Source organism: Protomyctophum parallelum (assembly GCF_964188405.1).
Source record: "Protomyctophum parallelum genome assembly, chromosome: 11".
Lineage (NCBI taxonomy): Eukaryota > Metazoa > Chordata > Actinopteri > Myctophiformes > Myctophidae > Protomyctophum > Protomyctophum parallelum.
This window is the reverse complement of record NC_139707.1, coordinates 24,102,342-24,122,341: the sequence shown is the minus strand read 5'-3', so window position 1 is coordinate 24,122,341 and position 20,000 is coordinate 24,102,342. Positions and strand designations below refer to the sequence as shown.

General features: G+C 45.1%; 1 protein-coding gene across 2 annotated transcripts in view; it reads left to right on the top strand.

The window, feature by feature from the left end:
• fn1a (fibronectin 1a) overlaps window positions 1–20,000 on the top strand; it is a 55,756-nt gene that overhangs the window by 20,061 nt on the left and 15,695 nt on the right. Inside the window, exons 13-30 of one of the 2 annotated variants that reach the window (XM_083777294.1) lie at window positions 501–622; window positions 1,128–1,296; window positions 1,732–1,917; window positions 3,546–3,674; window positions 4,426–4,515; window positions 4,889–5,083; window positions 8,548–8,826; window positions 9,528–9,794; window positions 10,443–10,537; window positions 11,487–11,655; window positions 12,758–12,844; window positions 13,110–13,301; window positions 14,543–14,815; window positions 15,923–16,037; window positions 16,486–16,562; window positions 16,713–16,802; window positions 17,738–18,004; window positions 19,030–19,146. In XM_083777294.1, coding sequence (XP_083633420.1) covers window positions 501–622; window positions 1,128–1,296; window positions 1,732–1,917; window positions 3,546–3,674; window positions 4,426–4,515; window positions 4,889–5,083; window positions 8,548–8,826; window positions 9,528–9,794; window positions 10,443–10,537; window positions 11,487–11,655; window positions 12,758–12,844; window positions 13,110–13,301; window positions 14,543–14,815; window positions 15,923–16,037; window positions 16,486–16,562; window positions 16,713–16,802; window positions 17,738–18,004; window positions 19,030–19,146 — 2,919 coding nt within the window. Of the gene's footprint in view, window positions 1–500; window positions 623–1,127; window positions 1,297–1,731; window positions 1,918–3,545; window positions 3,675–4,425; window positions 4,516–4,888; window positions 5,084–8,547; window positions 8,827–9,527; window positions 9,795–10,442; window positions 10,538–11,486; window positions 11,656–12,757; window positions 12,845–13,109; window positions 13,302–14,542; window positions 14,834–15,922; window positions 16,038–16,485; window positions 16,563–16,712; window positions 16,803–17,737; window positions 18,005–19,029; window positions 19,147–20,000 lie in introns of both variants that reach the window. The other variant, XM_083777293.1, reaches the window with a different exon arrangement.

Here is a 20,000-nt window from a genome sequence, read left to right as displayed (position 1 = left end):
ATATTGTAGGATGTACAGCAGGGCCGGGTGTCCAAACTTTTTTCAAAGGGGGCCAGATTAGAAAATATGAAAACACAAAGGGCCAACTACTCCTACCTATCATAATGTACTTTCGGACCATAAAGTCACATACAAATGCATTGCATTTCAACAAGCTGTGAACATTTCATTTATATATTTAGTCATTCATGACTGGGGCTGGGCCCACATTAAACTAGAGTTCTCAATTCCTGCCCCAAAGAATTATCTCTGGAACGGAAGGTCCAATCTGCTCAGTTTAAAGGTTGTTGGATGCGTAACTTTGACGACATTAAGCACATTTGATTGGTGGGCCAGTGCTGCGTGCCAGACTTTGGACCCCACTGATGTACAGTATACTCTTAATGCAGTGCTACATTTTTCTTTCACTCATGTTTCTCTGTGTCTCAACTCTTTGCCCCGTATCATTTTGGTTGTCCTGTTCTGCATACCCAGTTACATGTACATTGTCTCGTTCTCAGGGGGCCACCGTCCCGTCCAGGTAATCATAACAGAGTCTGGCAACCAGCCCGACTCCCACCCTATCCAGTGGAATGCCCCGTCCTCTGCCCACATCACCCAGTACATCCTCAAATGGAGACACGTGAGTCTATCCATAGCCTCTATTTCAGCACTGTGATTTCATTTTGATGCTTAATTGTTTTAATTATCCTTTTCCCGGTTTAATTGCTGTCATGAATCATGTCATGAATCATGATTACAAATTTAACTTGACGATTTATTGTCACACAAATAATTGCGTTTAACGATTTAATTGTGTTTTTTTGCTTTGAACATTCGAACGTTACAATTTGTATTTCTGTTTGCCTTTTTGGCTTTGTAATCACAAATTGCACAGGGCAGATATGACAAATAACTAAAATAATATACAAAGAAATCACAAACACATAATAGAAAAAAAATATTTCCAAAAACTTTACAAAATAGCGGAAATAGTTGATCAACAAGCTACAACAAGTGACAGGCCTAGGTTTATACTATATTGTAACGTTAAAAACACCAATTTTATCCCCTCTCTATGTTGTGTCTTAAACTCTTTCTTCTATTCCCTCCCAATTCCTTCTTTACGTCTCTCATTCGACTAACAGAAGAACACAAACACTCCGTGGAGAGAGGTGATGATCCCTGGCCATCTCCACTCCTACACCATCTCCGGCCTCAAGCCTGGCATCACCTACGAGGGTCAGCTGATCAGCGTGCTGCGCTACGGACGCCGCGAAGTCACACGCTTCGACTTCACCACCACCTACGGCTCACGTGAGTACACGGAGCAGAATGGAAGTATCAGTGGGATACTCATTTTTGAATGGACACCTGTCTGGCTTGGTTTTGCCTTTTTCTTTCTTTCTTTTTTTTTCCTTTTTTTTCCTAGATAATAAGGCCCCAGTCAACAACTGGGTTTAACTGGTGAATTTTTGTCTCCATAGTCACTCAAAACTCCATAGACCATAGACCTTTAGGACTACAGTTAATATTGTTACTGTCGGTCAGAAAGATCTTATATCCATACAATTGTAACTTTTTGTGGGTTTTTTTGAGGGGGCGGGGGGAATTAATGCTCTACTAGTCTATTTGATCATACTACAGCGTCACACAAAACCATCAACATTCTTTCCTACTTTATATTTGAATCCTGAAAAGGTTTGGTTCATGTGACCAACAAGAAACTCTAAAACCCTCTCTTGTTTGCAGTCGCTACATCAGAGGGAGAGACCACCCCGCCCCCCGCGGTGGTGGACATCTCGGAGTCGGTGACCGAGATCACCTCCAGCAGCTTCGTCATCTCCTGGGTGTCGGCGTCGGACACCGTGTCTGGCTTCAGGGTGGAGTATGAGCTCACCGAAGGGGGACAGGGAACAGGACAGTCCATGGTGCTGGGTTAGTACATGCACAGGACACACACACAAGTCCTGTTAAGTTAATTCCAACAGAAGAACTAACGCAAGACAGCAATGTCTGGAAATATTTTAATTACAGACACGTACTGTAGCGTTCCAGAACGAGCATGCGAGATTTGGAAATAACAGGCTTTGGATGATTTAGACCTGACTTATACTAGTCGCACGGTGAAAATAGCCATAGACTGGCTATTTTCACATCGCCTTAAACATGCATAGTGACGCAGTATACTTTACCTGGACATACACTCAGGTCTGGTGTATGTCCTCTCTTTTTTCTCAGTCGTGTTTTTAGATACAACGGGAAAACTTGGGATTCCCTTCTTGCGTACCAGTGGCACATGGACCGGTGGTTGGGAACCTCTGGTCTACAGCAACCACACTAAATATAACATATACTAAAGTTCTCAAACTCTGCCCGAACCCGACCAGGCACGACCAAGCCTCGGGCTCTGTGATTTTCCCCGATTGTTTTTTTCTTTCTTTTTTTAAAAGAGAGTTATTATAATAAAAATAGCAATTCTGTTATTTTTGTAATGTGATTGTGTATACATGTATTTATTATGAAGAGGGCTGCGCTAGGCGATTCACTTAAGTTGTGACAGGAGGAGGACTGGAGACGGGGGTCGCATCGCACTGGCATTTCAGACTCAGAGGCCTCGTACACACATGTCAAACCATGTGACTTCCATTGGAAAAGCATTGAGCCAGAGGCGGCCATGAAACACAGACAGAACAGATCATGTCTGTCCGGCATGTGTGTACGAGGCCAAAGCAGCATGCAGCCTGCCCCGCAGTCCTGAACTGCCCGCAGGCAGTACAGTAGAGAGAACAGTGAACGGTGTGAGGCTTGCTTGCTTGCCTTGCTACCGCTGGTTTCCCTCTGGTTTGCGCACCAAACGAGCTACTAACCACCAGTTAACTTGCCAAGTTGCCATATGCTTAAATATATTATAAAATCAATCGGATTATCACAGGCACAGCTGAAGAAGCGTCAGGTTTTCGTCATGTTGCACTGAGTCTCGTTAACCCAGCTGGCTGCGATGCATAAAACCTAATTATTAATCAACGTCACCAAACGATCAATGGTGATATATTTAAACGCTACACGTAAAGCAACTTCACTTCAGAGGAAACTAAGGGAGGGAGCAGCAGCAGCTATTCGTGTTTACTCACCAGTCACCACCACCACCATATGGAATCCATTAGAATGATTGGAAATGGAAGTTATGGAACATTAATTGCCTATTCTAACGTGAGTTACATACATCCTTTATTTCGATAAATCCGTTGATCTCCGTTCTCACTTTCACACTGAAACACGGCACCGCTGCGCCGCAATTTAGTGCTGCTTTGTTTTTCTCTCTTTTTTTTCTGTCTTGGGCTTAACATTATGGTAATTTTTAGGGTCGGGCGGAGCCTCGTGCCGACCCAGTTAGGGTAGGGTCGGGCCAGGCCACCATTTTTGGGCCTGTTGAGAACTTTAACATATACCATATGAATACTTTAGACATGTGTTGTCTTATGTTTGTAGTCCCCCAAAACCCCAATTAAAAAAAAACACTGACAAATCGTGGTTGACTGATGTGGAGTTTTGTCTTCTATCAGACCTGCCACGTACGTCGACCTCGGTGAACATCAACGAGCTTCTCCCCGGGAGGAAGTACACGGTGAACGTGTACGAAGTCACAGGCGAAGGAGAGAACAACCTCATCCTCACCACCTCACAGACTACTGGTGAGCACACAAACTCACAGCCACGACTCGGTAAGGCAGGGCAACATATTAATGATATCAACGGTATCAACGGTATTCTAATGTAATGCTATATCTTAATGGATTTTGGATATCGTAATGTCATGATATCGAATATTGTCTTTTCCTGGTTTTAATCACTTCAAACTAAAGGAATACTTCACCGTGTGTCCATTAAGGTAGAAGACCAAATTGGTTTCCTACCTTAACACTTCAGTGCCTTACCCCTTATCCCCTTAACAATGTGGACCGGGCCTAGCAACTGGGCCTAGCACCCGGGCCGATTCTAAAAATGGAAAATAGAGAGGCCTTCTTATATTTATATAAAACGCCTTAAGACGAGTATACTCGACCAAAGCATCAAGTGGGTTTATGTGATTGGACGAGTATACTCGTCCTTAGCATCAAATGTGATTTAACAGATCAAATTGTTCTCCTACCAAATTGGTGTTCTACTGATTTACAAAAAAAAACCTTCATATTATCAGAGAATTTTAATCGTCAAATATCGATAGAGGTATTCAAAAGTATTGTGATATTTGATTTTGTCCATATCGCCCAGGCCTAGTCCTCGTACTTTGTCTCTCACTCTTTCTGTCTTCTCTGTCACAGCACAAGGCTGCGCGTCATTTTGTGAGCTTGTCGATCTGCTATTTCCAGCGAAAGCTTTCCGAGTGCTATAGTACGTGACGTTGCATCTGTGAACTACATCTCTCTCCATGTTGTCTCATAGCTCCGGATGCCATTGTGGACCATGAAGTGGAGGAGGTGGGAGAGACCTCCATTGTGATCACCTGGGAAAAACCACTGGCTCCCATCACCGGTATGTTTGCGGCCAGTAGAACCATTGTTGGCCAGGAATTGATGGTGAAAGTGCTCCGTCCAGGTTTTGTGGGCTGCAGCTTATCGATTATCTTCTTAGTGATTATTGTGACAATTACTTTCTCGATGAATCGAATAAAGAAGAAAAAAACGGCGCACCCGGAATTCTTTCCGATATTCCGGTCCGAAAAGGCAGCAGTAGTAGTAATAGTATAACAATGTCCGGCAAAAATAGCAAATCTACAACCATTGAGAGGTTGTAGATTTAGCTAGTTTTTAACCTTAATTATCAATTCATTTTCATAATCAATTAAACCGATTAATTCCATTAACTGTTGCACCCCTACTGTTTTGGCACGGCCTCTCTCGTCAAGGCTACCGCGTGGTCTACACACCGTCGCTAGAGGGCGAGAGCACGGAGCTGAACCTCCCCGACACGGCCACCTCGGTGACGCTGGGCGACCTGCGACCCGGCAGGCTGTACAACATCAGCATCTACGCCGTGGAGGACAGCCTGGAGAGCGAGCCTGTGTTTGTGCAGGTCAACACCGCCGGAGACCCGCTGCCAGGTAAGAAGAATGAGACGGAAAGAGTTCCGGGAGCCACTTATGGGTCCCTTTATTTTTTGTTTCCTACATTTAGTTTTTAATAATTATTTCAAAACATATATTTTTGGGGATAAAAAAAACAACTACTACTACTTCTTAAACATTTGTAGATCTGCTATTTTCACTAGTTCGGGTCCCAGGCAAATCTATTCATTTCTCTTTTGGGTCACGAGGGAACCTCTGTTATAGCATACTTGTTTTCATAAGGGTGCGAAGAGATGCGACAAGTCTTTGGACAGGTCAGAACATGTAGCGTGTGTGTGCGTGCGTGCGTGCGTGTGTGTGCGTGCACATGCGTGCGTAGACTACGTACGTGCGTGCGAGCGGGAGATTCCGGGGAGGCCCATCCATACGTGTCTTGACTTTATTTTTCTTTCAGTCTTTACTCTTCTTTCACATTCATCTGGGTGGCAACAGTGACCCGTGGGGCAGCTGTGTTTACACAGTGATTGGGCAATTGTTTAACAGTGACAAAAGACACACATACCCTCGTCCATGCCGTTAACAGTGATACTTATTACTTAACCACATGAACTCTGGCATCGGCCCCTATATTCTTCAACAATTATTATTATTATTACTATCCATTTAGAATAATAGCAATGGTAGCTCAACAAATTTGTATATAGGGCTTAAGTATTCACGTGCCCATGTGTGCACGGTCGGTGTGTACACAGGATGTATACACAGGATGTATACACACTATATAGCTGTAGTTTGTCCTGAGTCAGTTAACGTGTGTGCACACTGATGAAGTCTCCTCAGACCAGACAGACATCTGTTTCGGCCTGACTATAGCTGATGCTGTTGGCGATTTACAAATGATGAACGTATACTAATATCAGTCGGTGTTTTATTATTTTAATGTTCCAAATCTCTCCATCAGAGGAAAGGAGCTGTCCAATGGAAAAGTGAGTCACTGAGTTCACAGCTGTAGTGCTCCCGTTCGGTTTGACTGCTGTAAGGTTATGTAAAACCATTCACACTGCCAGGACTCTTGATACTGTAAGGCCAATGGAAACAGATATTGGAAAAGTGTGTCTGTGTGTGTGTGTGTGTGTGTGTGTGCGTGTGTGTGTGTGCGCATGTGCGTGTATGTGTGTGTGTTCTTACAGAACGATGAAATACGACTGTGGTCTGTTTGCATCGGTTGGTATACTGTATGCACGTGGGAGTGTGTGTTGGCATGCACATGTGTGTACGTGTGTGTGTGTGTGTGTGTTTGCACTGCCTCGCTGGACGAAGACATACGACCTAGGTAATGTGTGTGCCCGCGGCCGTCTTTGGACAGACTACCAAGTGTTCTCCTGCTGTCTCATGACTGCAGCGGATGATTTACCGTTTGACAAACGGAGTGAGAGAGGAAGGTTAGGCCAAAGAAAGATCTGATCGTCAGCCCACCCCTCCATTCCAACCTCTTCCAAGTTCCCCCTCTTCTTTACCTCCTGCCTGCTTATCCTCACTTACCCTCTGAGTCTCACTCTCACCAACTCTGTCCCTACTCCCCACGTCTTTCTGTCCCCACTCCCCATGTCTTTCTGTCCCCACTCCCCACGTATTTCTGTCCCCACTCCCCACGTCTTTCTGTCCCCACTCCCCACGTCTTTCTGTCCCCACTCCCCATGTCTTTCTGTCCCCACTCCCCACGTATTTCTGTCCTCACTCCCCACGTATTTCTGTCCCCACTCCGTACTGTGTGGGATGGTAACTTTCCATTGTTTTCGTACTGATTATACAGTTGTTTTTTTGTCTTTCTTTTGTATATGAACAAAACGACACAAAACATTACTAACTAGAAAAATTACCCCTCGGGGCACAGGTCTCCACCAGGGCAGGTCAGGTTGTGGCCTCCTTAGATGGATGGCAATTGGATGATTTGAGCCATTTTGTTCCAAAAATGTGTTTAAAAGATCAATAAAATAATTTAGTTAGATTGACTGTTTTTGTGGGTTTTTCCAGTCAAGAGCGACAGTCAAACAATTGAACATCACTAATCCAAGTACAGCAATGGCGTTACTCGTAACGCGTTACTCCCAACACTAATCACGAGAATATCTTATGTAATATTGATTAAATTAAACAATTAAACAATCAGTCTGTAGTCTGCAACAGCTACCGTATATATAATACACTGTTCTATATACATTTTATTTGACATTTGAGTGTGCACAAATCCCAACTGTTACTTTTTAGCATACATCGGTTATTATCACTACTTGCGTGATAATCTTCTCTTGTACGATGAAGTAGGGTACTAATTGACAAAGAAACATAAAACTATGAAATATGGAGTTGTAGGGTTCTGCCTGACAGCAACAATATTATATTTGGCACAGTGTAACTGTCAAATCTGACTGTTACTCCAACCTTAAGGAGCCATTCCGTTAGTTTGTCAAGGTTTTGCCTGGCCTGTATTTCAAAGCACTGTTGTGAGTCATCTCTGCCTAAACATATACCTCTGCTAAGTTATTACCTCACCCCGTCTCTCTGTCTGTCTCCCGTGGTAGATGATGGCCATGCGCTTTGTGTTATTCTCCGCTTGATGTGTCTCTTGGCCATGTCTGACTCACCTATAACCATATATCTTTGTACATGTCTTCATCTTCTTCACGGATTTGACTCTGTCTCCGTCACTCCGTCTTTGTGGACAGCTGAGTGGCATCATAACATGTTATGATGACCTTGCTTTGTCTCCCTCTTAAATCTGTCTGACTTACCTTTTTTATCTGTCTGTGTGTTACTCCCGCTTTTCATCTCTCTCTCTCTCTCTCCCTCTGGGTTGTTGAGTGCTATGATGTCATGTTATTTTAACCTTGTTCTGTCTGCATATAGCAGCTGTCTGTGTGACTCATACTATGGTTTGGAATGGGTTGATCTATTCTCGAGCTAATAGCTAATGTCATGGTTCAGACAACTCCGTTTATTCAGGTGGTTTTTCACTTTTTTACCTCACCTTTTTAAACAGAACTTTTTTTACCCTCTCCTCTCCAACCAAATGTCTGTATCATCTAAGTTTTTTGTGTGAGTGTATGTTGTTACTCTGTCCATCTCCTGTTTTTTTCCTCATGCTGAATGAATGGGTTCGTTTGTCTGTTACTCATGTTTTCAGCCAGTCATGCCAATACTTGCCATTTTGCCAAGTAATTTTGGGTTGCATTTTAGTTGCTATGCTGCGAAAAACATTCATATACCAAGTATGGTTTTATGTTAAAGCCTAATGACAGATCCGTGAAATCTAACTTCAAGCAAGTCAAATTAGGAGGTGGTCTGTGCCCTGAGACACTCAAAAAGAGAACCGTGATCTGAACGAGTGAAGAGCTTTTGGCGCACCCATGCAAGTGGGTGCGCCAAAAGCTCTTCACTCGTAAAAACACTTGAGTGTCTGATGATGGTGACTGAGTGATGTGACTGTTTTACGTCCACAGAGGAAGTCGTCGCCCCCACAGACCTGCAGTTTTACGAGGTGTCCGACGGCAAGATTGCGGTGACCTGGTCGGGGCCGGAAAATGACATGTCGGGCTACCGAGTGACGGTGGTACCCGTGGACGAGAGCGGGGCGCCCCAGACGGAGATGACGTTGCCCATTGTTCAGAACTCCTACGTCGAAGTGTCTCATCTGGAGCCCGGAACCGTGTACCGCTTTAACATCTACAGGATCCACGACGGAGAGGAGAGTGTGCCGCTGGTCGGGGAGCACGCTACCAGTGAGTTGACGCATGCAAATAGAGCATACACGGCAGTTCACATGAGCACTACATGAGTACATGCATACGCCCCCGTTAGACACTGACCCACACAAAATAATATTACTCTTCGCTGGCATGCACACTGCTGCGTTTTCGGACCTGAATATCGGAGCGAATTTCTGTTTTTCCAAAAAACGCACTGGTCACTGGGCCTAATCCGAAAAAGTGTGCAAGCTCCTTTACAGTGATTCCATCCATCCATCCATCTTGGTCCGCTTATCTGGAGTTGGGGTTGCGGAGGTATCAGTTCCAGCAGAGAATCCCAGACTCCCCTTTTCCCCTGGTAACATTAATCAACTCTAATTGGGGAATGTTGAGGCATTTCAAGGCCAGTATGGAGATATAATGCTCGACCTGGTCCTTGGTCTGCCCTGTGGTTCTTCCCAGCCGGGGCGTGCCTGGAAAACCTCCCTAGGGAGGCATCCGTTTTATTTGCCCGAACCACTTCAACTGGCTCCGTTCCACACACAGGAGAAGCAGCTCTATTTCAAGTATATCGTGGATGACTGAGCGTCTTACCCCTAAAAAAAAATCTAAAAGAATATAACATTGCAGTATTGATACTTTTACGTAATTTGAGTAAGTAAGTAACATTTGAGTACCATACTTTTTTCTACCACTGCTAAATAGGACCGTCAACATTTTCTTTCTCCTTCCAGAGCCCGACGCTCCCACGGACATCCACTTCGCCAACGTGACGGAGGACAGCGCCGTGATGCTGTGGTTCGTCCCGCGCGCCAAGATCAGCGGCTACCGCCTGTTCCTCACCGTGGAGGGCTCCAGCAGCCCCAAGCAGCTGAGGCTGCCCGCACGCCTCTCCCAGTACACCCTCCTGAACCTGAGGCCCGACACCACCTACTCCGCTACGCTGCACGCCGAGCAGGACAACACGCTCAGCGAGGGAGAGACCGCCGTGTTCACCACCAGTGAGTGTTGATGGGCACACCCATGCAGTCGCACGCAGTCGCACGCACGCACACACGCACACACACACACACATGTGTTACCTCACAGAGTGTGCTTGTTCAACGTGTTCTCACATCCAAAGCGTCAAACGGATGAGAGTTGGGACAGGATTTGACTATACGGCACCCGTTAGATGCGATGGGATTTACAATTATTTTTTCCCTCAGATATTCTTGGGGCGTTTTCTGCCTTTATTTTTGATACAGTAAGCTGACAGGAAATGGGGGGAGAGAGGTGGGGAGTGACACGCAGCAAAGGTCTTGGAGTGAGAAGAACAGCCCTTCCACATTTCAATGAGAGCGGGATTACCGGGAACGTTGACAAATGACATGGGCAGAGGATTCCCATTGTGTCAAAACGAGTTGGTCAGATTTTGCCCTTCAGTACAACTTGATTGTGAGAATATCTTGGCTTGCTTCAGAACCCAGGGCAGCCCGGATGAGTAGAGTTACACATAGCCCCATGCAGTTGCAAGAATGGCTTCTTACAGTCCGCTATGAACGCTGTTACAAAATTATTTATTCTTACCACTGTATGTGTCATCAAGTAGAGATGGCCACATATGTCAAGCGACTGCTAAACTTGTGACTGTGTGTGCACTTTTCCAGACTCGCCCATGGGCAACGCTCCTCGCTTCAGCACCGATGTGACTGATACCTCCATCGTCATCTCCTGGACTCCAGTGCCCCGAATTGGATACAAGGTATGAGTTGTTACATACGTATAGTAATGGCACTGTGTGTCCGTGTGACCGGGTCTAAACTGGACCGATCAGCACCACATTTTCTGCGAAGGTTGCTCGTATGCCAAATAGGTACATCTATGCATTTCTTCACATTACGTTTTATATACATTTATTTATATTTAACGGCCCTATTTCCTAGAAAGGAAGACGCAAACCATCATCTTTTTTCTTTTTTTAAGATATTTTTTTTGCGGCTTACGCCTTTTATTGATTTTTTAAGGGACAGATAGTAGGCTGACAGGAAACGGGAGAGAGATGGGGGGATGACATGCGGTAAAGGCCGTGTCGGGTTCGGGAGTCGAACCCGCGGCACACCGCGACTGGATCACCAGTCCGGTGCCCAGACCGTTACGCTACGGCCTGGGCCGCAAGCCATCATCTTTACCATTGAAAAATGGTTTCATAGCTTCAGATAATTGTGGCGTGCCTTTGAATTTGTGAATTTACTGCTATCTTGAGTTCATCTCAAGCAGAAAGGCGGGATACAAGAAGCCCCCTTTTTTTTTTACAATGAGCCCACACAGGAAGTGGAGCAGGAACTGCATGTATAAATGTGATTGGTTGGAAGGAGTCCTCCGAGGGCTCCCATGTTCCTGGGAAAGCACCGACCCCTCTCTCACCTTTAGCCCCTGGACCCTACTGTGTGATTGTGTGTTTGTGTGCAACCCCCCCCCCCCTCTCTCTCTCATCTATGTGTATATCAGTCTTCTTCCTGTGTGTGTCTGTCTGTTTGTGTGCGTGCGTGCGTGTGTGTGGATGTCTGTGGGCGCAAAGATTCCTCTTCAGTACTAGCGCTGTTGTACTCATTTGTATGACTGTGTGTGTGTGTGTGTGTGTGTGTGTGTGTGTGTGTGTGTGTGTGTGTGTGTGTGTGTTTGCGTTTGCGTGTGTGTGTGTGTTTACCCAGTTGACAGTACATCCTAGCCAAGGCGGCGAGGCCCCCCGGGACGTGACCTCTGACTCAGGAAGTATCTATGTCTCCGGTCTGACTCCGGGGGTGGAGTACACCTACAGCGTCCAGCCGGTCATCAACGGCTACGAGCAAGGCACCCCGATCACACGCCGAGTCGTGACACGTGAGTAATAACTCAATATAGTATGTGACAGGCTTCCCTCAACATGATACATAACCTTACTTAAGAACAACGCGAATGGCCCTTTAGGCTGCTCAACAGTGCCACTTTAGGTCACCCAGCGGTATTGCAGCTGTTAGTACTCCAACAACTCGCCAGTCGTTGGAGCGGTTAGGCACCGCTCAAAAAGTTGCAGAGATCTACATGCTCAAAGCGTGTCACGATGTGGCATGTTGTGAGCTTGTAGATATCTCTATGTCAGGTAGAAACCACGTAACTCCAAAATGTTCGTTTCTCAGGAAATGAAAAATATTTGTCAGGAATTGAGGAAAACCGTATATTCTTTAAAAAAAAGCAACAGTGCCTCATCAAAGTTGGTATTATGACTTTATGTCAATTACATGCATGAGAGGGGGAGAGGTGGTGGATTTAGCTGTTTTAGCAGACAGTTTGAGGGTCCAATGGAGTTAAGAGGTTTGTTTGAGGTCATTAAACCTAAAAGAAAACCGAAAAATAAATGATAGTCAATAATCCTTTAATTTACTACTAATAGGATGTATTAGGCACAACATAGGGACTCCAGGGTTAAGGTGCGTATTAAGAAATGGTTTTAAGTTGGAAGTCGTAAATTAATAGGACTCTGTTCTCCACCTTTTATTCACTATTTCATCCCCATCTTCATCACTTTCATCGTTTGTTTTTCTTTAAATCTCTTTACGTTCTCTCCCCTCTGCCCTCCTCCTAACCTAAACCCTCCTCTCTCTCCTTTCTTTAAATCTCTTTACGTTCTCTCCCCTCTGCCCTCCTCCTAACCTAAACCCTCCTCTCTCTCCTTTCTTTAAATCTCTTTACGTTCTCTCCCCTCTGCCCTCCTCCTAACCTAAACCCTCCTCTCTCTCCTTTCTTTAAATCTCTTTACGTTCTCTCCCCTCTGCCCTCCTCCTAACCTAAACCCTCCTCTCTCTCCTTTCTTTAAATCTCTTTACGTTCTCTCCCCTCTGCCCTCCTCCTAACCTAAACCCTCCTCTCTCTCCTTTCTTTAAATCTCTTTACGTTCTCTCCCCTCTGCCCTCCTCCTAACCTAAACCCTCCTCTCTCTCTCCAGCCCTCTCCCCTCCCACTGATCTCAATCTCGAGTCTAACCCAGACACTGGAGGACTCACTGTCCAATGGAATGGAGCCAAGACACCAGGTACGCACACATGCATGCACATAAGCACACACACACACACACACACACACACACACACACACACACACACACACACACACACACACACACACACACACACACACACACACACACTCAGAGGAAACACACGTTGGAAACACACAGTTGGATACATTATGATTCATACATTTGAAAATGTACACTGTTTACTCTTGTTACATTACATAACTTTTCTTTCTTTCTTTCTTTCTTTCTTTCTTTCTTTCTTTCTTTCTTTCTTTCTCAGACATAACTGGCTACAGAGTGACATGCACACCCACCAATGGGCAGCAAGGCAACAGTGTGGAGGAGTTTGTGGAGGCGGGGCATAACTCCTGCACCTTGGACAACCTCAGCCCTGGAGTGGAGTACAACGTCAGTGTGGTGACAGTCAAAGACGACATGGAGAGTGTCCCTGTGTCCTCCACCATTACGCCAGGTGAGACATACAGAGAGAGAGAGGTTATAGCATGGAATAAATGTATTGTATACAGACTGTTGACAGATAAACGTATCCATTAGGAAACCCCAATAAACTAAGGCCCCTATTTTCGCCATGCTATACCCCTTATCCCTAAACTTCTTTGCCTTTTTTACAATTGTTTAAAATTGTTCAACTAGCTGATCTACATCGACACGTTGTGAGCTTGTAGATTGTCTATTTGAACTATTCAAAAATGTTTTTCAAAATAGTAAAAAGAAGGTGTATAAGGTGTATAGCACTGGCGAAAATAGGGCCCTAAATGTTTCATTGGCAATTGGCTCTATTTAAAACAATATAAAGCTAAGAATCTGTGTGGGTACTGTAGGTATGTGTTGCTGAATGAACTTTCCTTTGTCTGATGGTATGAGTCTGAAGGACATTCAGTGGAACGTTCATTAGAGAGGTATAAGATCACAGTCTCTTGTGCCACAGCAATGTCTTTTCAACCCTCCGAAACAACCTTCAATCCACCAGTGATACTACAGTACCTGTGACATCAGTATCCCTGATCTAATCGACAGCCTCTCACACACCGAACATTATAATGCAAAATAGCCGCACACCTATTTTGCTCCCCCGAAGCTTGGTTTCCTGAGTATATTATTATTAAGAACTGACCGTTCAATGGACGACGTCCTTTCATTGAATGAGAAAACAAAACAAACAAACCTTAATAATTATATATAAATCTGAGAAACCAACCTGTGATATGACAAAATACATATCACACACACTGCTAATCACTAACCACTGCCGCTATATGTGTCTGTCCCTTTGTCCTCTGTCTGTCTGTCTGTCTGTCTGTCTGTCTGTCTGTCTGTCTGTCTGTCTGTCTGTCTGTCTGTCTGTCTGTCTGTCTGTCTGTCTGTCTGTCTGTCTGTCTGTCTGTCTGTCTGTCTGTCTGTCTGTCTGTCTGTCTGTCTGTCTGTCTGTCTCCACTGCCTCGCCTTCTCTGCTCTCCTCCGTTCTGCTCCACTCCACTCCACTCCACTGCGCTCCTCTCCTCTCCTCTCCTCTCCTCTCCTCTCCTCTCCTCTCCTCTCCTCTCCTCTCCTCTCCTCTCCTCTCCTCTCCTCTCCTCTCCTCTCCTCTCCTCTCCTCTCCTCTCCTCTCCTCTCCTCTCCTCTCCTCTCCTCTCCTCTCCTCTCCTCTCCTCTCCTCTCCTCTCCTCTCCTCTCCTCTCCTCGCACACACAGAGATCCCACAGCTGACTGACCTCAGCTTTGTGGACGTCACCGACACCACCATCGGCCTGAGCTGGACGCCCCTCAACACCACCACCATCACAGGCTACCGTGTGACGGTGGTGGCCGCTGGCGAGAGCGTGCCCATTTTCGATGAAACGGTGGAGGCCACGGCGGGCTACTACACGGTGTACGGCCTGGAGCCCGGCATCGACTACGACATCAGCGTCATCACCGTGACGGAGAACGGCGAGAGCGAGCCCACCACGCTCACGCAGCAGACTGGTGAGACAGTGACGCAAGGTGGAGAGAGCACACACACACACACACACACACACACACACACACACACACACACACACAGTCGTAGAAACCTCGCCACTGTGTTCAGTGTTTTCATAAGGTGTCATATTTCTGCGCTCGTGTAGAACAACGTGGAACCTCAGCATAGCTGTTAAATGTACAATACACACATGCACGTAAATGTGCATATAGACTGACAGAGTCACTGTGTGTTTTGTGCACTGTAAAACCCTTCTGGAGCCGAGCACATCATGGCTCTTCAAAGCCCATGTGTTCGGTTCCCTGATGTAATTGCGTTACAGGCAGTACCGTCTAGTCTGTCGTGGACCATGTGGTTTCACTTTGCGATGTGGGATCATGCTGGGGCTCATTTAGCTCCCCAGCGCAGAGCACTCTTTGTTCTTTTCACTTTCAAGATGTTGTAAACCTGCTGATGGAGGATTATGGAACACTCCAGGCAATATAAGACACATAGACAGTCAGTCACACACAGTTCAAGATATGTGCGCTGAATCAATTTCTCTTTCAAATATGCATAATAACTTCCATTCATCACATCTACTGTTTAACTGCCTTCCTGTATTTTGTATTCTCTGTCTTTGCACCACTTTATCTCAACCTCTTCAAATTCTGTGTGCGTCACAGTCATAGGCCAGGCATAAGCGATTTACAATCCAGTCATTTTGGGTCACTCGACATCCGAGCAGGCATGCTGATGGTGAGGCCTCGAGGCTTGTGACGTGCACCCACTAATGGAGCTCGTGCCCTCTGCGAGCAGACAATGGCACCGTCCAAGTTAGTTGGGCCATGGAGGACGGAATATGTTACCACGTGAACCAAAACGAGAGCGCTTCCTCCCTACGTCCTACGATTGATGAGCGTGATTTTCAGGATAACTGGTGTTAGAATCGCTCACGTGCAGTCAGGCTTACATGCGCTCACTCTATGACAAACAAGATATGACACGTTGTGAGCTTGTAGACCAGCTATTTTAGGCGCGCCACACAGTGACACCAGCGCGCGACAGTGGCACACCTGTGTAATAATACATTTCATACATTAATTGTGTGATGTCCTTTGTCTCTTCAGCTGTGCCAGCCCCGACAGGTCTGGGCTTTGGCCTGGTGGGAGCCGACAACATGGAGGTCACCTGGATCCATCCTCGCGTCCCCAACATCGATGACATCAACAGCTTCCTGATCAGGTAGAACATTGTCCACATTTCTCAAGTGGCGGTGCCGTGCCAGTGTGGATTACTCACAATACGTCTACAGGTATACGGAATGCTCACCTTAAAACACACTCCGTCAACCGCTCGGTGCGGCGGTTCTTGTATTCTTGTGTTTGTTTTACTGAGAATAAGTTTCTAAATAAGTTTAGGGTTAGGCATAGTTTTACTGGGGTTAAGTTTAGGAATAGTGTTAGGTTTTGGCACAGTTTTACTGAGGTTAAAGTTAGCAATAAGGTTAGATTTAAACGTTTAGGCATAGTTTACTTAGGTTACATAAAAAATAGGACACACACCAAAAAGGAACGCTTACGCGTTTCGGCTATGCAGCCTTCATCAGAGCATGTGTTTTGAGGCGAGCTTTCCAGTATTCCGTCTACATTATCTTGAAATGTGGGTTCATTGCTTTGTGTTCATTGATTAGATACCACCCTATTGATGACGACGACGAAACGACAGAAACGAGTGTTGGAGGCAGGAGCGACAGCGTGGTGCTGAGAAGTATGCAACGCATGCATGCACACACACACACACACACACACACACACACACGTACACACACACACACACACACACGTACACACACACACACACACACACACACACACACACCACATGATTAATCCGTGTCTTTCATTCTCTTGCCCACAGATTTGCTCCCTAACACAGAGTATCTGGTGAGCGTGGTGTGTGTGTACGAACAGAGGGAGAGCTCACCAGTAGTTGGCACGCAGAGAACAAGTGAGTACCCTTTACTAGTAAATGGTGCATTTATATAGTGGTTTTATCCAAAGCGTGCTTTACATTCACACACCGATGGCGGAGGAAAACATGCAAAGCGGGAGCAATTAGGGGTTCAGCGTCTTGCTCAAGGACACTTCGTCACTAACTCTGGGAACCTTGCAGTTCCCAGCCGGGCTGCTCTACCAGCCACTCTTTCTACCCCTTATCCACTGCCGCCCCGTCAGATGATTGACATCAGATGCACAGTACAGCCGGTGCGTCTGATGGAGGGAAAAGGAACTGGTTGGAATAACGTGTTCCTTCCACGCGCTACGTCCAACCAGGGAAACTCCCCCCTGTCAGGTGTAAAGGAGCAACTTGGACACTCATGCAAGGAAGCTTGAGTTCAAGTCCGTTGCTCTCCCCAGGTTGGCGGAGGGTGTGTAGAGCCCAGGATCACATTAGATAATTGACACAGGGGTGAAAAATGGGTTACAAAATCGTTGGATAAAAATGATATACAGTATATATATATATTTAAAAAAAAAAGATGCACAGTACACAGTAGAATCATTAACCCTGGACTTGGTTACAAGTAGATACATTAACACTGATGATTTTACTGTGTACTAATCTAGAAAGTTTGATTATTCATTCAAAATACTGTACTGTAACTCTACAATTTACTATTTAGGCATTTATCAGATGATCTTAACCTGTGCGACTTAAGCAAGGTAAACATACATCAGATGCAGAGAGACAGTGTATAGTGCCTCAGTTAACTAGGATCGCGAGTAATCCAAGAAAATGGCATCAGTCTGAACATTTACTATCAAAATAATAATCTGCACATTTCTGTACCAAAACATGCAAAACAAAGAGTACCCAAACTCTTTTTCAGCTGCCAGTTTTCACTAATGTCTTCCCCATCTCTCTCTCTCTCTCTCCCCCAGCCCTGGACTCTCCGGATGGCCTGCGCTTCACGGACATCCTGACCAACTCCTTCACGGTCCACTGGGTCACCCCTCAGTCCCGGATCACAGGCTACCGCATCCGCTATCAGATGGCCAGCGGCGGGCGGGCCAAGGACGAGAGGCTGCCCCCCTCCAGGAGCCACTTCACCCTGATGGGACTCACCCCCGAGACGGACTACCTGGTCAACATCTATGCCGTGAGCGGCAACCAGGAAAGTCTTCCACTCAGTGGAACACAGAAGACTAGTAAGTGTTCCTGTTTTGGGGTTTTTTTTGCATATAAAATGTACCTACATAGTGCTGGAGGTCTTTAGTGGCAGCCAATGTGTTTTAAATGTTCAGAGACACTTTGACACGTAGACTTGGGCGAGGATCGAATCAGTGAGCCTTTACTCACTTAGCTATGACAGCAATCCACATCTTTTTGTTAGAGAATACATCGTATTTTAACCAATATGTGTGGTAGAGCCTCGTCATTGGAGGTGGACCCCATGCTCTTTTTCTTTTTCGAGGACCACTACTGGTTGTCAGTGGTGGTAAGTAACTAAGTACATTTATTTTATACTGTACTTAAGTACAGTTTTGAGGTATTTGTACTTTACTTGAGTATTTCCAATTTCCAATACTTTTACTTCTTCTCCAATACATATTAATTCCAAATATTGTACTTTTACTCCACTACATTTATTTGAAAACTCTAGTTACTATAGCTGATCTACAAGCTCACATTGCGCCGAATTGTGGGCTTGTAGATCTGCTATCTTCAAAAGTTTTTTATACATTTGAAAACTTGAAATGAGACATTCTGCATAGTGAGTACTTTCTACTTTTGGTACTTTAAGTACATTTTGATACCTATACTTTTGTACTTTTACTCAAGTAAACTTTTAATTCCAGAATTTTACTTGTAACAATGTAGTTCTACATTGCAGTAGTATTTGAGTACTATTTCCACCACCGCTGGTTGTTTCCATTTGAGTTTAATGCAATACATCTTATTGCATTAAACTGTAACGGAAACAACGGCCTTCTCAGACATGCTCTCTATTATACGGTAACTCAACTCAGGAAAAGTCTTGGGCCTCGTGTGAGTGACTCAGTTTCCTACGCTGGGTAGGACATGAAAGTTGTGGTTAAATGAATACAGGATTGTTCTCTGTGTGTATATTCAAATAAAGACAGTTGGAGGTCATGTTAACTGTTATTATTGTTATTATTTCCATGAATACGATTAATCAGCGTCTGTCTCTCCATTGTCTTTCTCTCTCCAGTCTCCGACGCCCCCACAGACCTGGAGGTGGTAGACTCCTCCCCCACCAGCATCACCATCCGCTGGGACGCCCCCTCTGTCACCGTGCGGTACTACAGGATCACCCATGGAGAGTCTGGTAAGTCCATGGTTCCCAAACACAGTACTGCACATGGACAGGGTTCGAGTCATAAAAGAAACTGGTAGGATAGATTTTGTAACCAGTTAACCCATTTAGGACTGAAAAAAGATTCTACAAATATCTTCTAAATCATGGCAGTTTTCAGAAAAGATTGGCCCCCGACCCCCATCTGAAAATATGTTGTTCCAGGGACTCCCATGACAGAAGCAAAGATTTAAGTTAAAAATGTTTGCTCTGAAAGAATATATACTGGTATTCAAAGATTTGCGACACATTTTCCCGATTTTTCTTTTCAATAGTATAACATAAATGCTTAAAACACCAAAAGGGGTTCCCGACTGTCCTGAATGGGTTAAAAAACGAGGTGGGAGAGATTTTGTAACCAGTATATGTATTTATTAATTTTTTTACAGTTTAACTCAAAATAGGGTTAATAGGGTAAATATGAATTGTATTACATTTCAAACAGGGAATGCTGCCATGCAGTAATTAAAAATGGAATATCACAGGTTTTCTTTTACTGAATTCTGATGATAATGTATATGAACCAGTGCTGAAATGGCTATGGGCGCTATTATACAGCTTTAAGCAGGTAGGCGGTGTCAAACGCCATCCTGGTCAAGGCAGAGGCCACAGAGTGACAACATTCTGTGGACTTAATTCCCACATCATCTACAACAGATGTAAACATTAAAAAGATGTGCGATTTCAGAAGGGATTTAACAATTCTAGCGGAGAGCTCGGCATGGATTATAATTTCTTCGCTTCTTCCGGTGATCAATGGATATATTGTCGTCATGTTACGGTAAGAAACAGTCTGACGAGAAGCAGGGACAAAATATATCCCTACC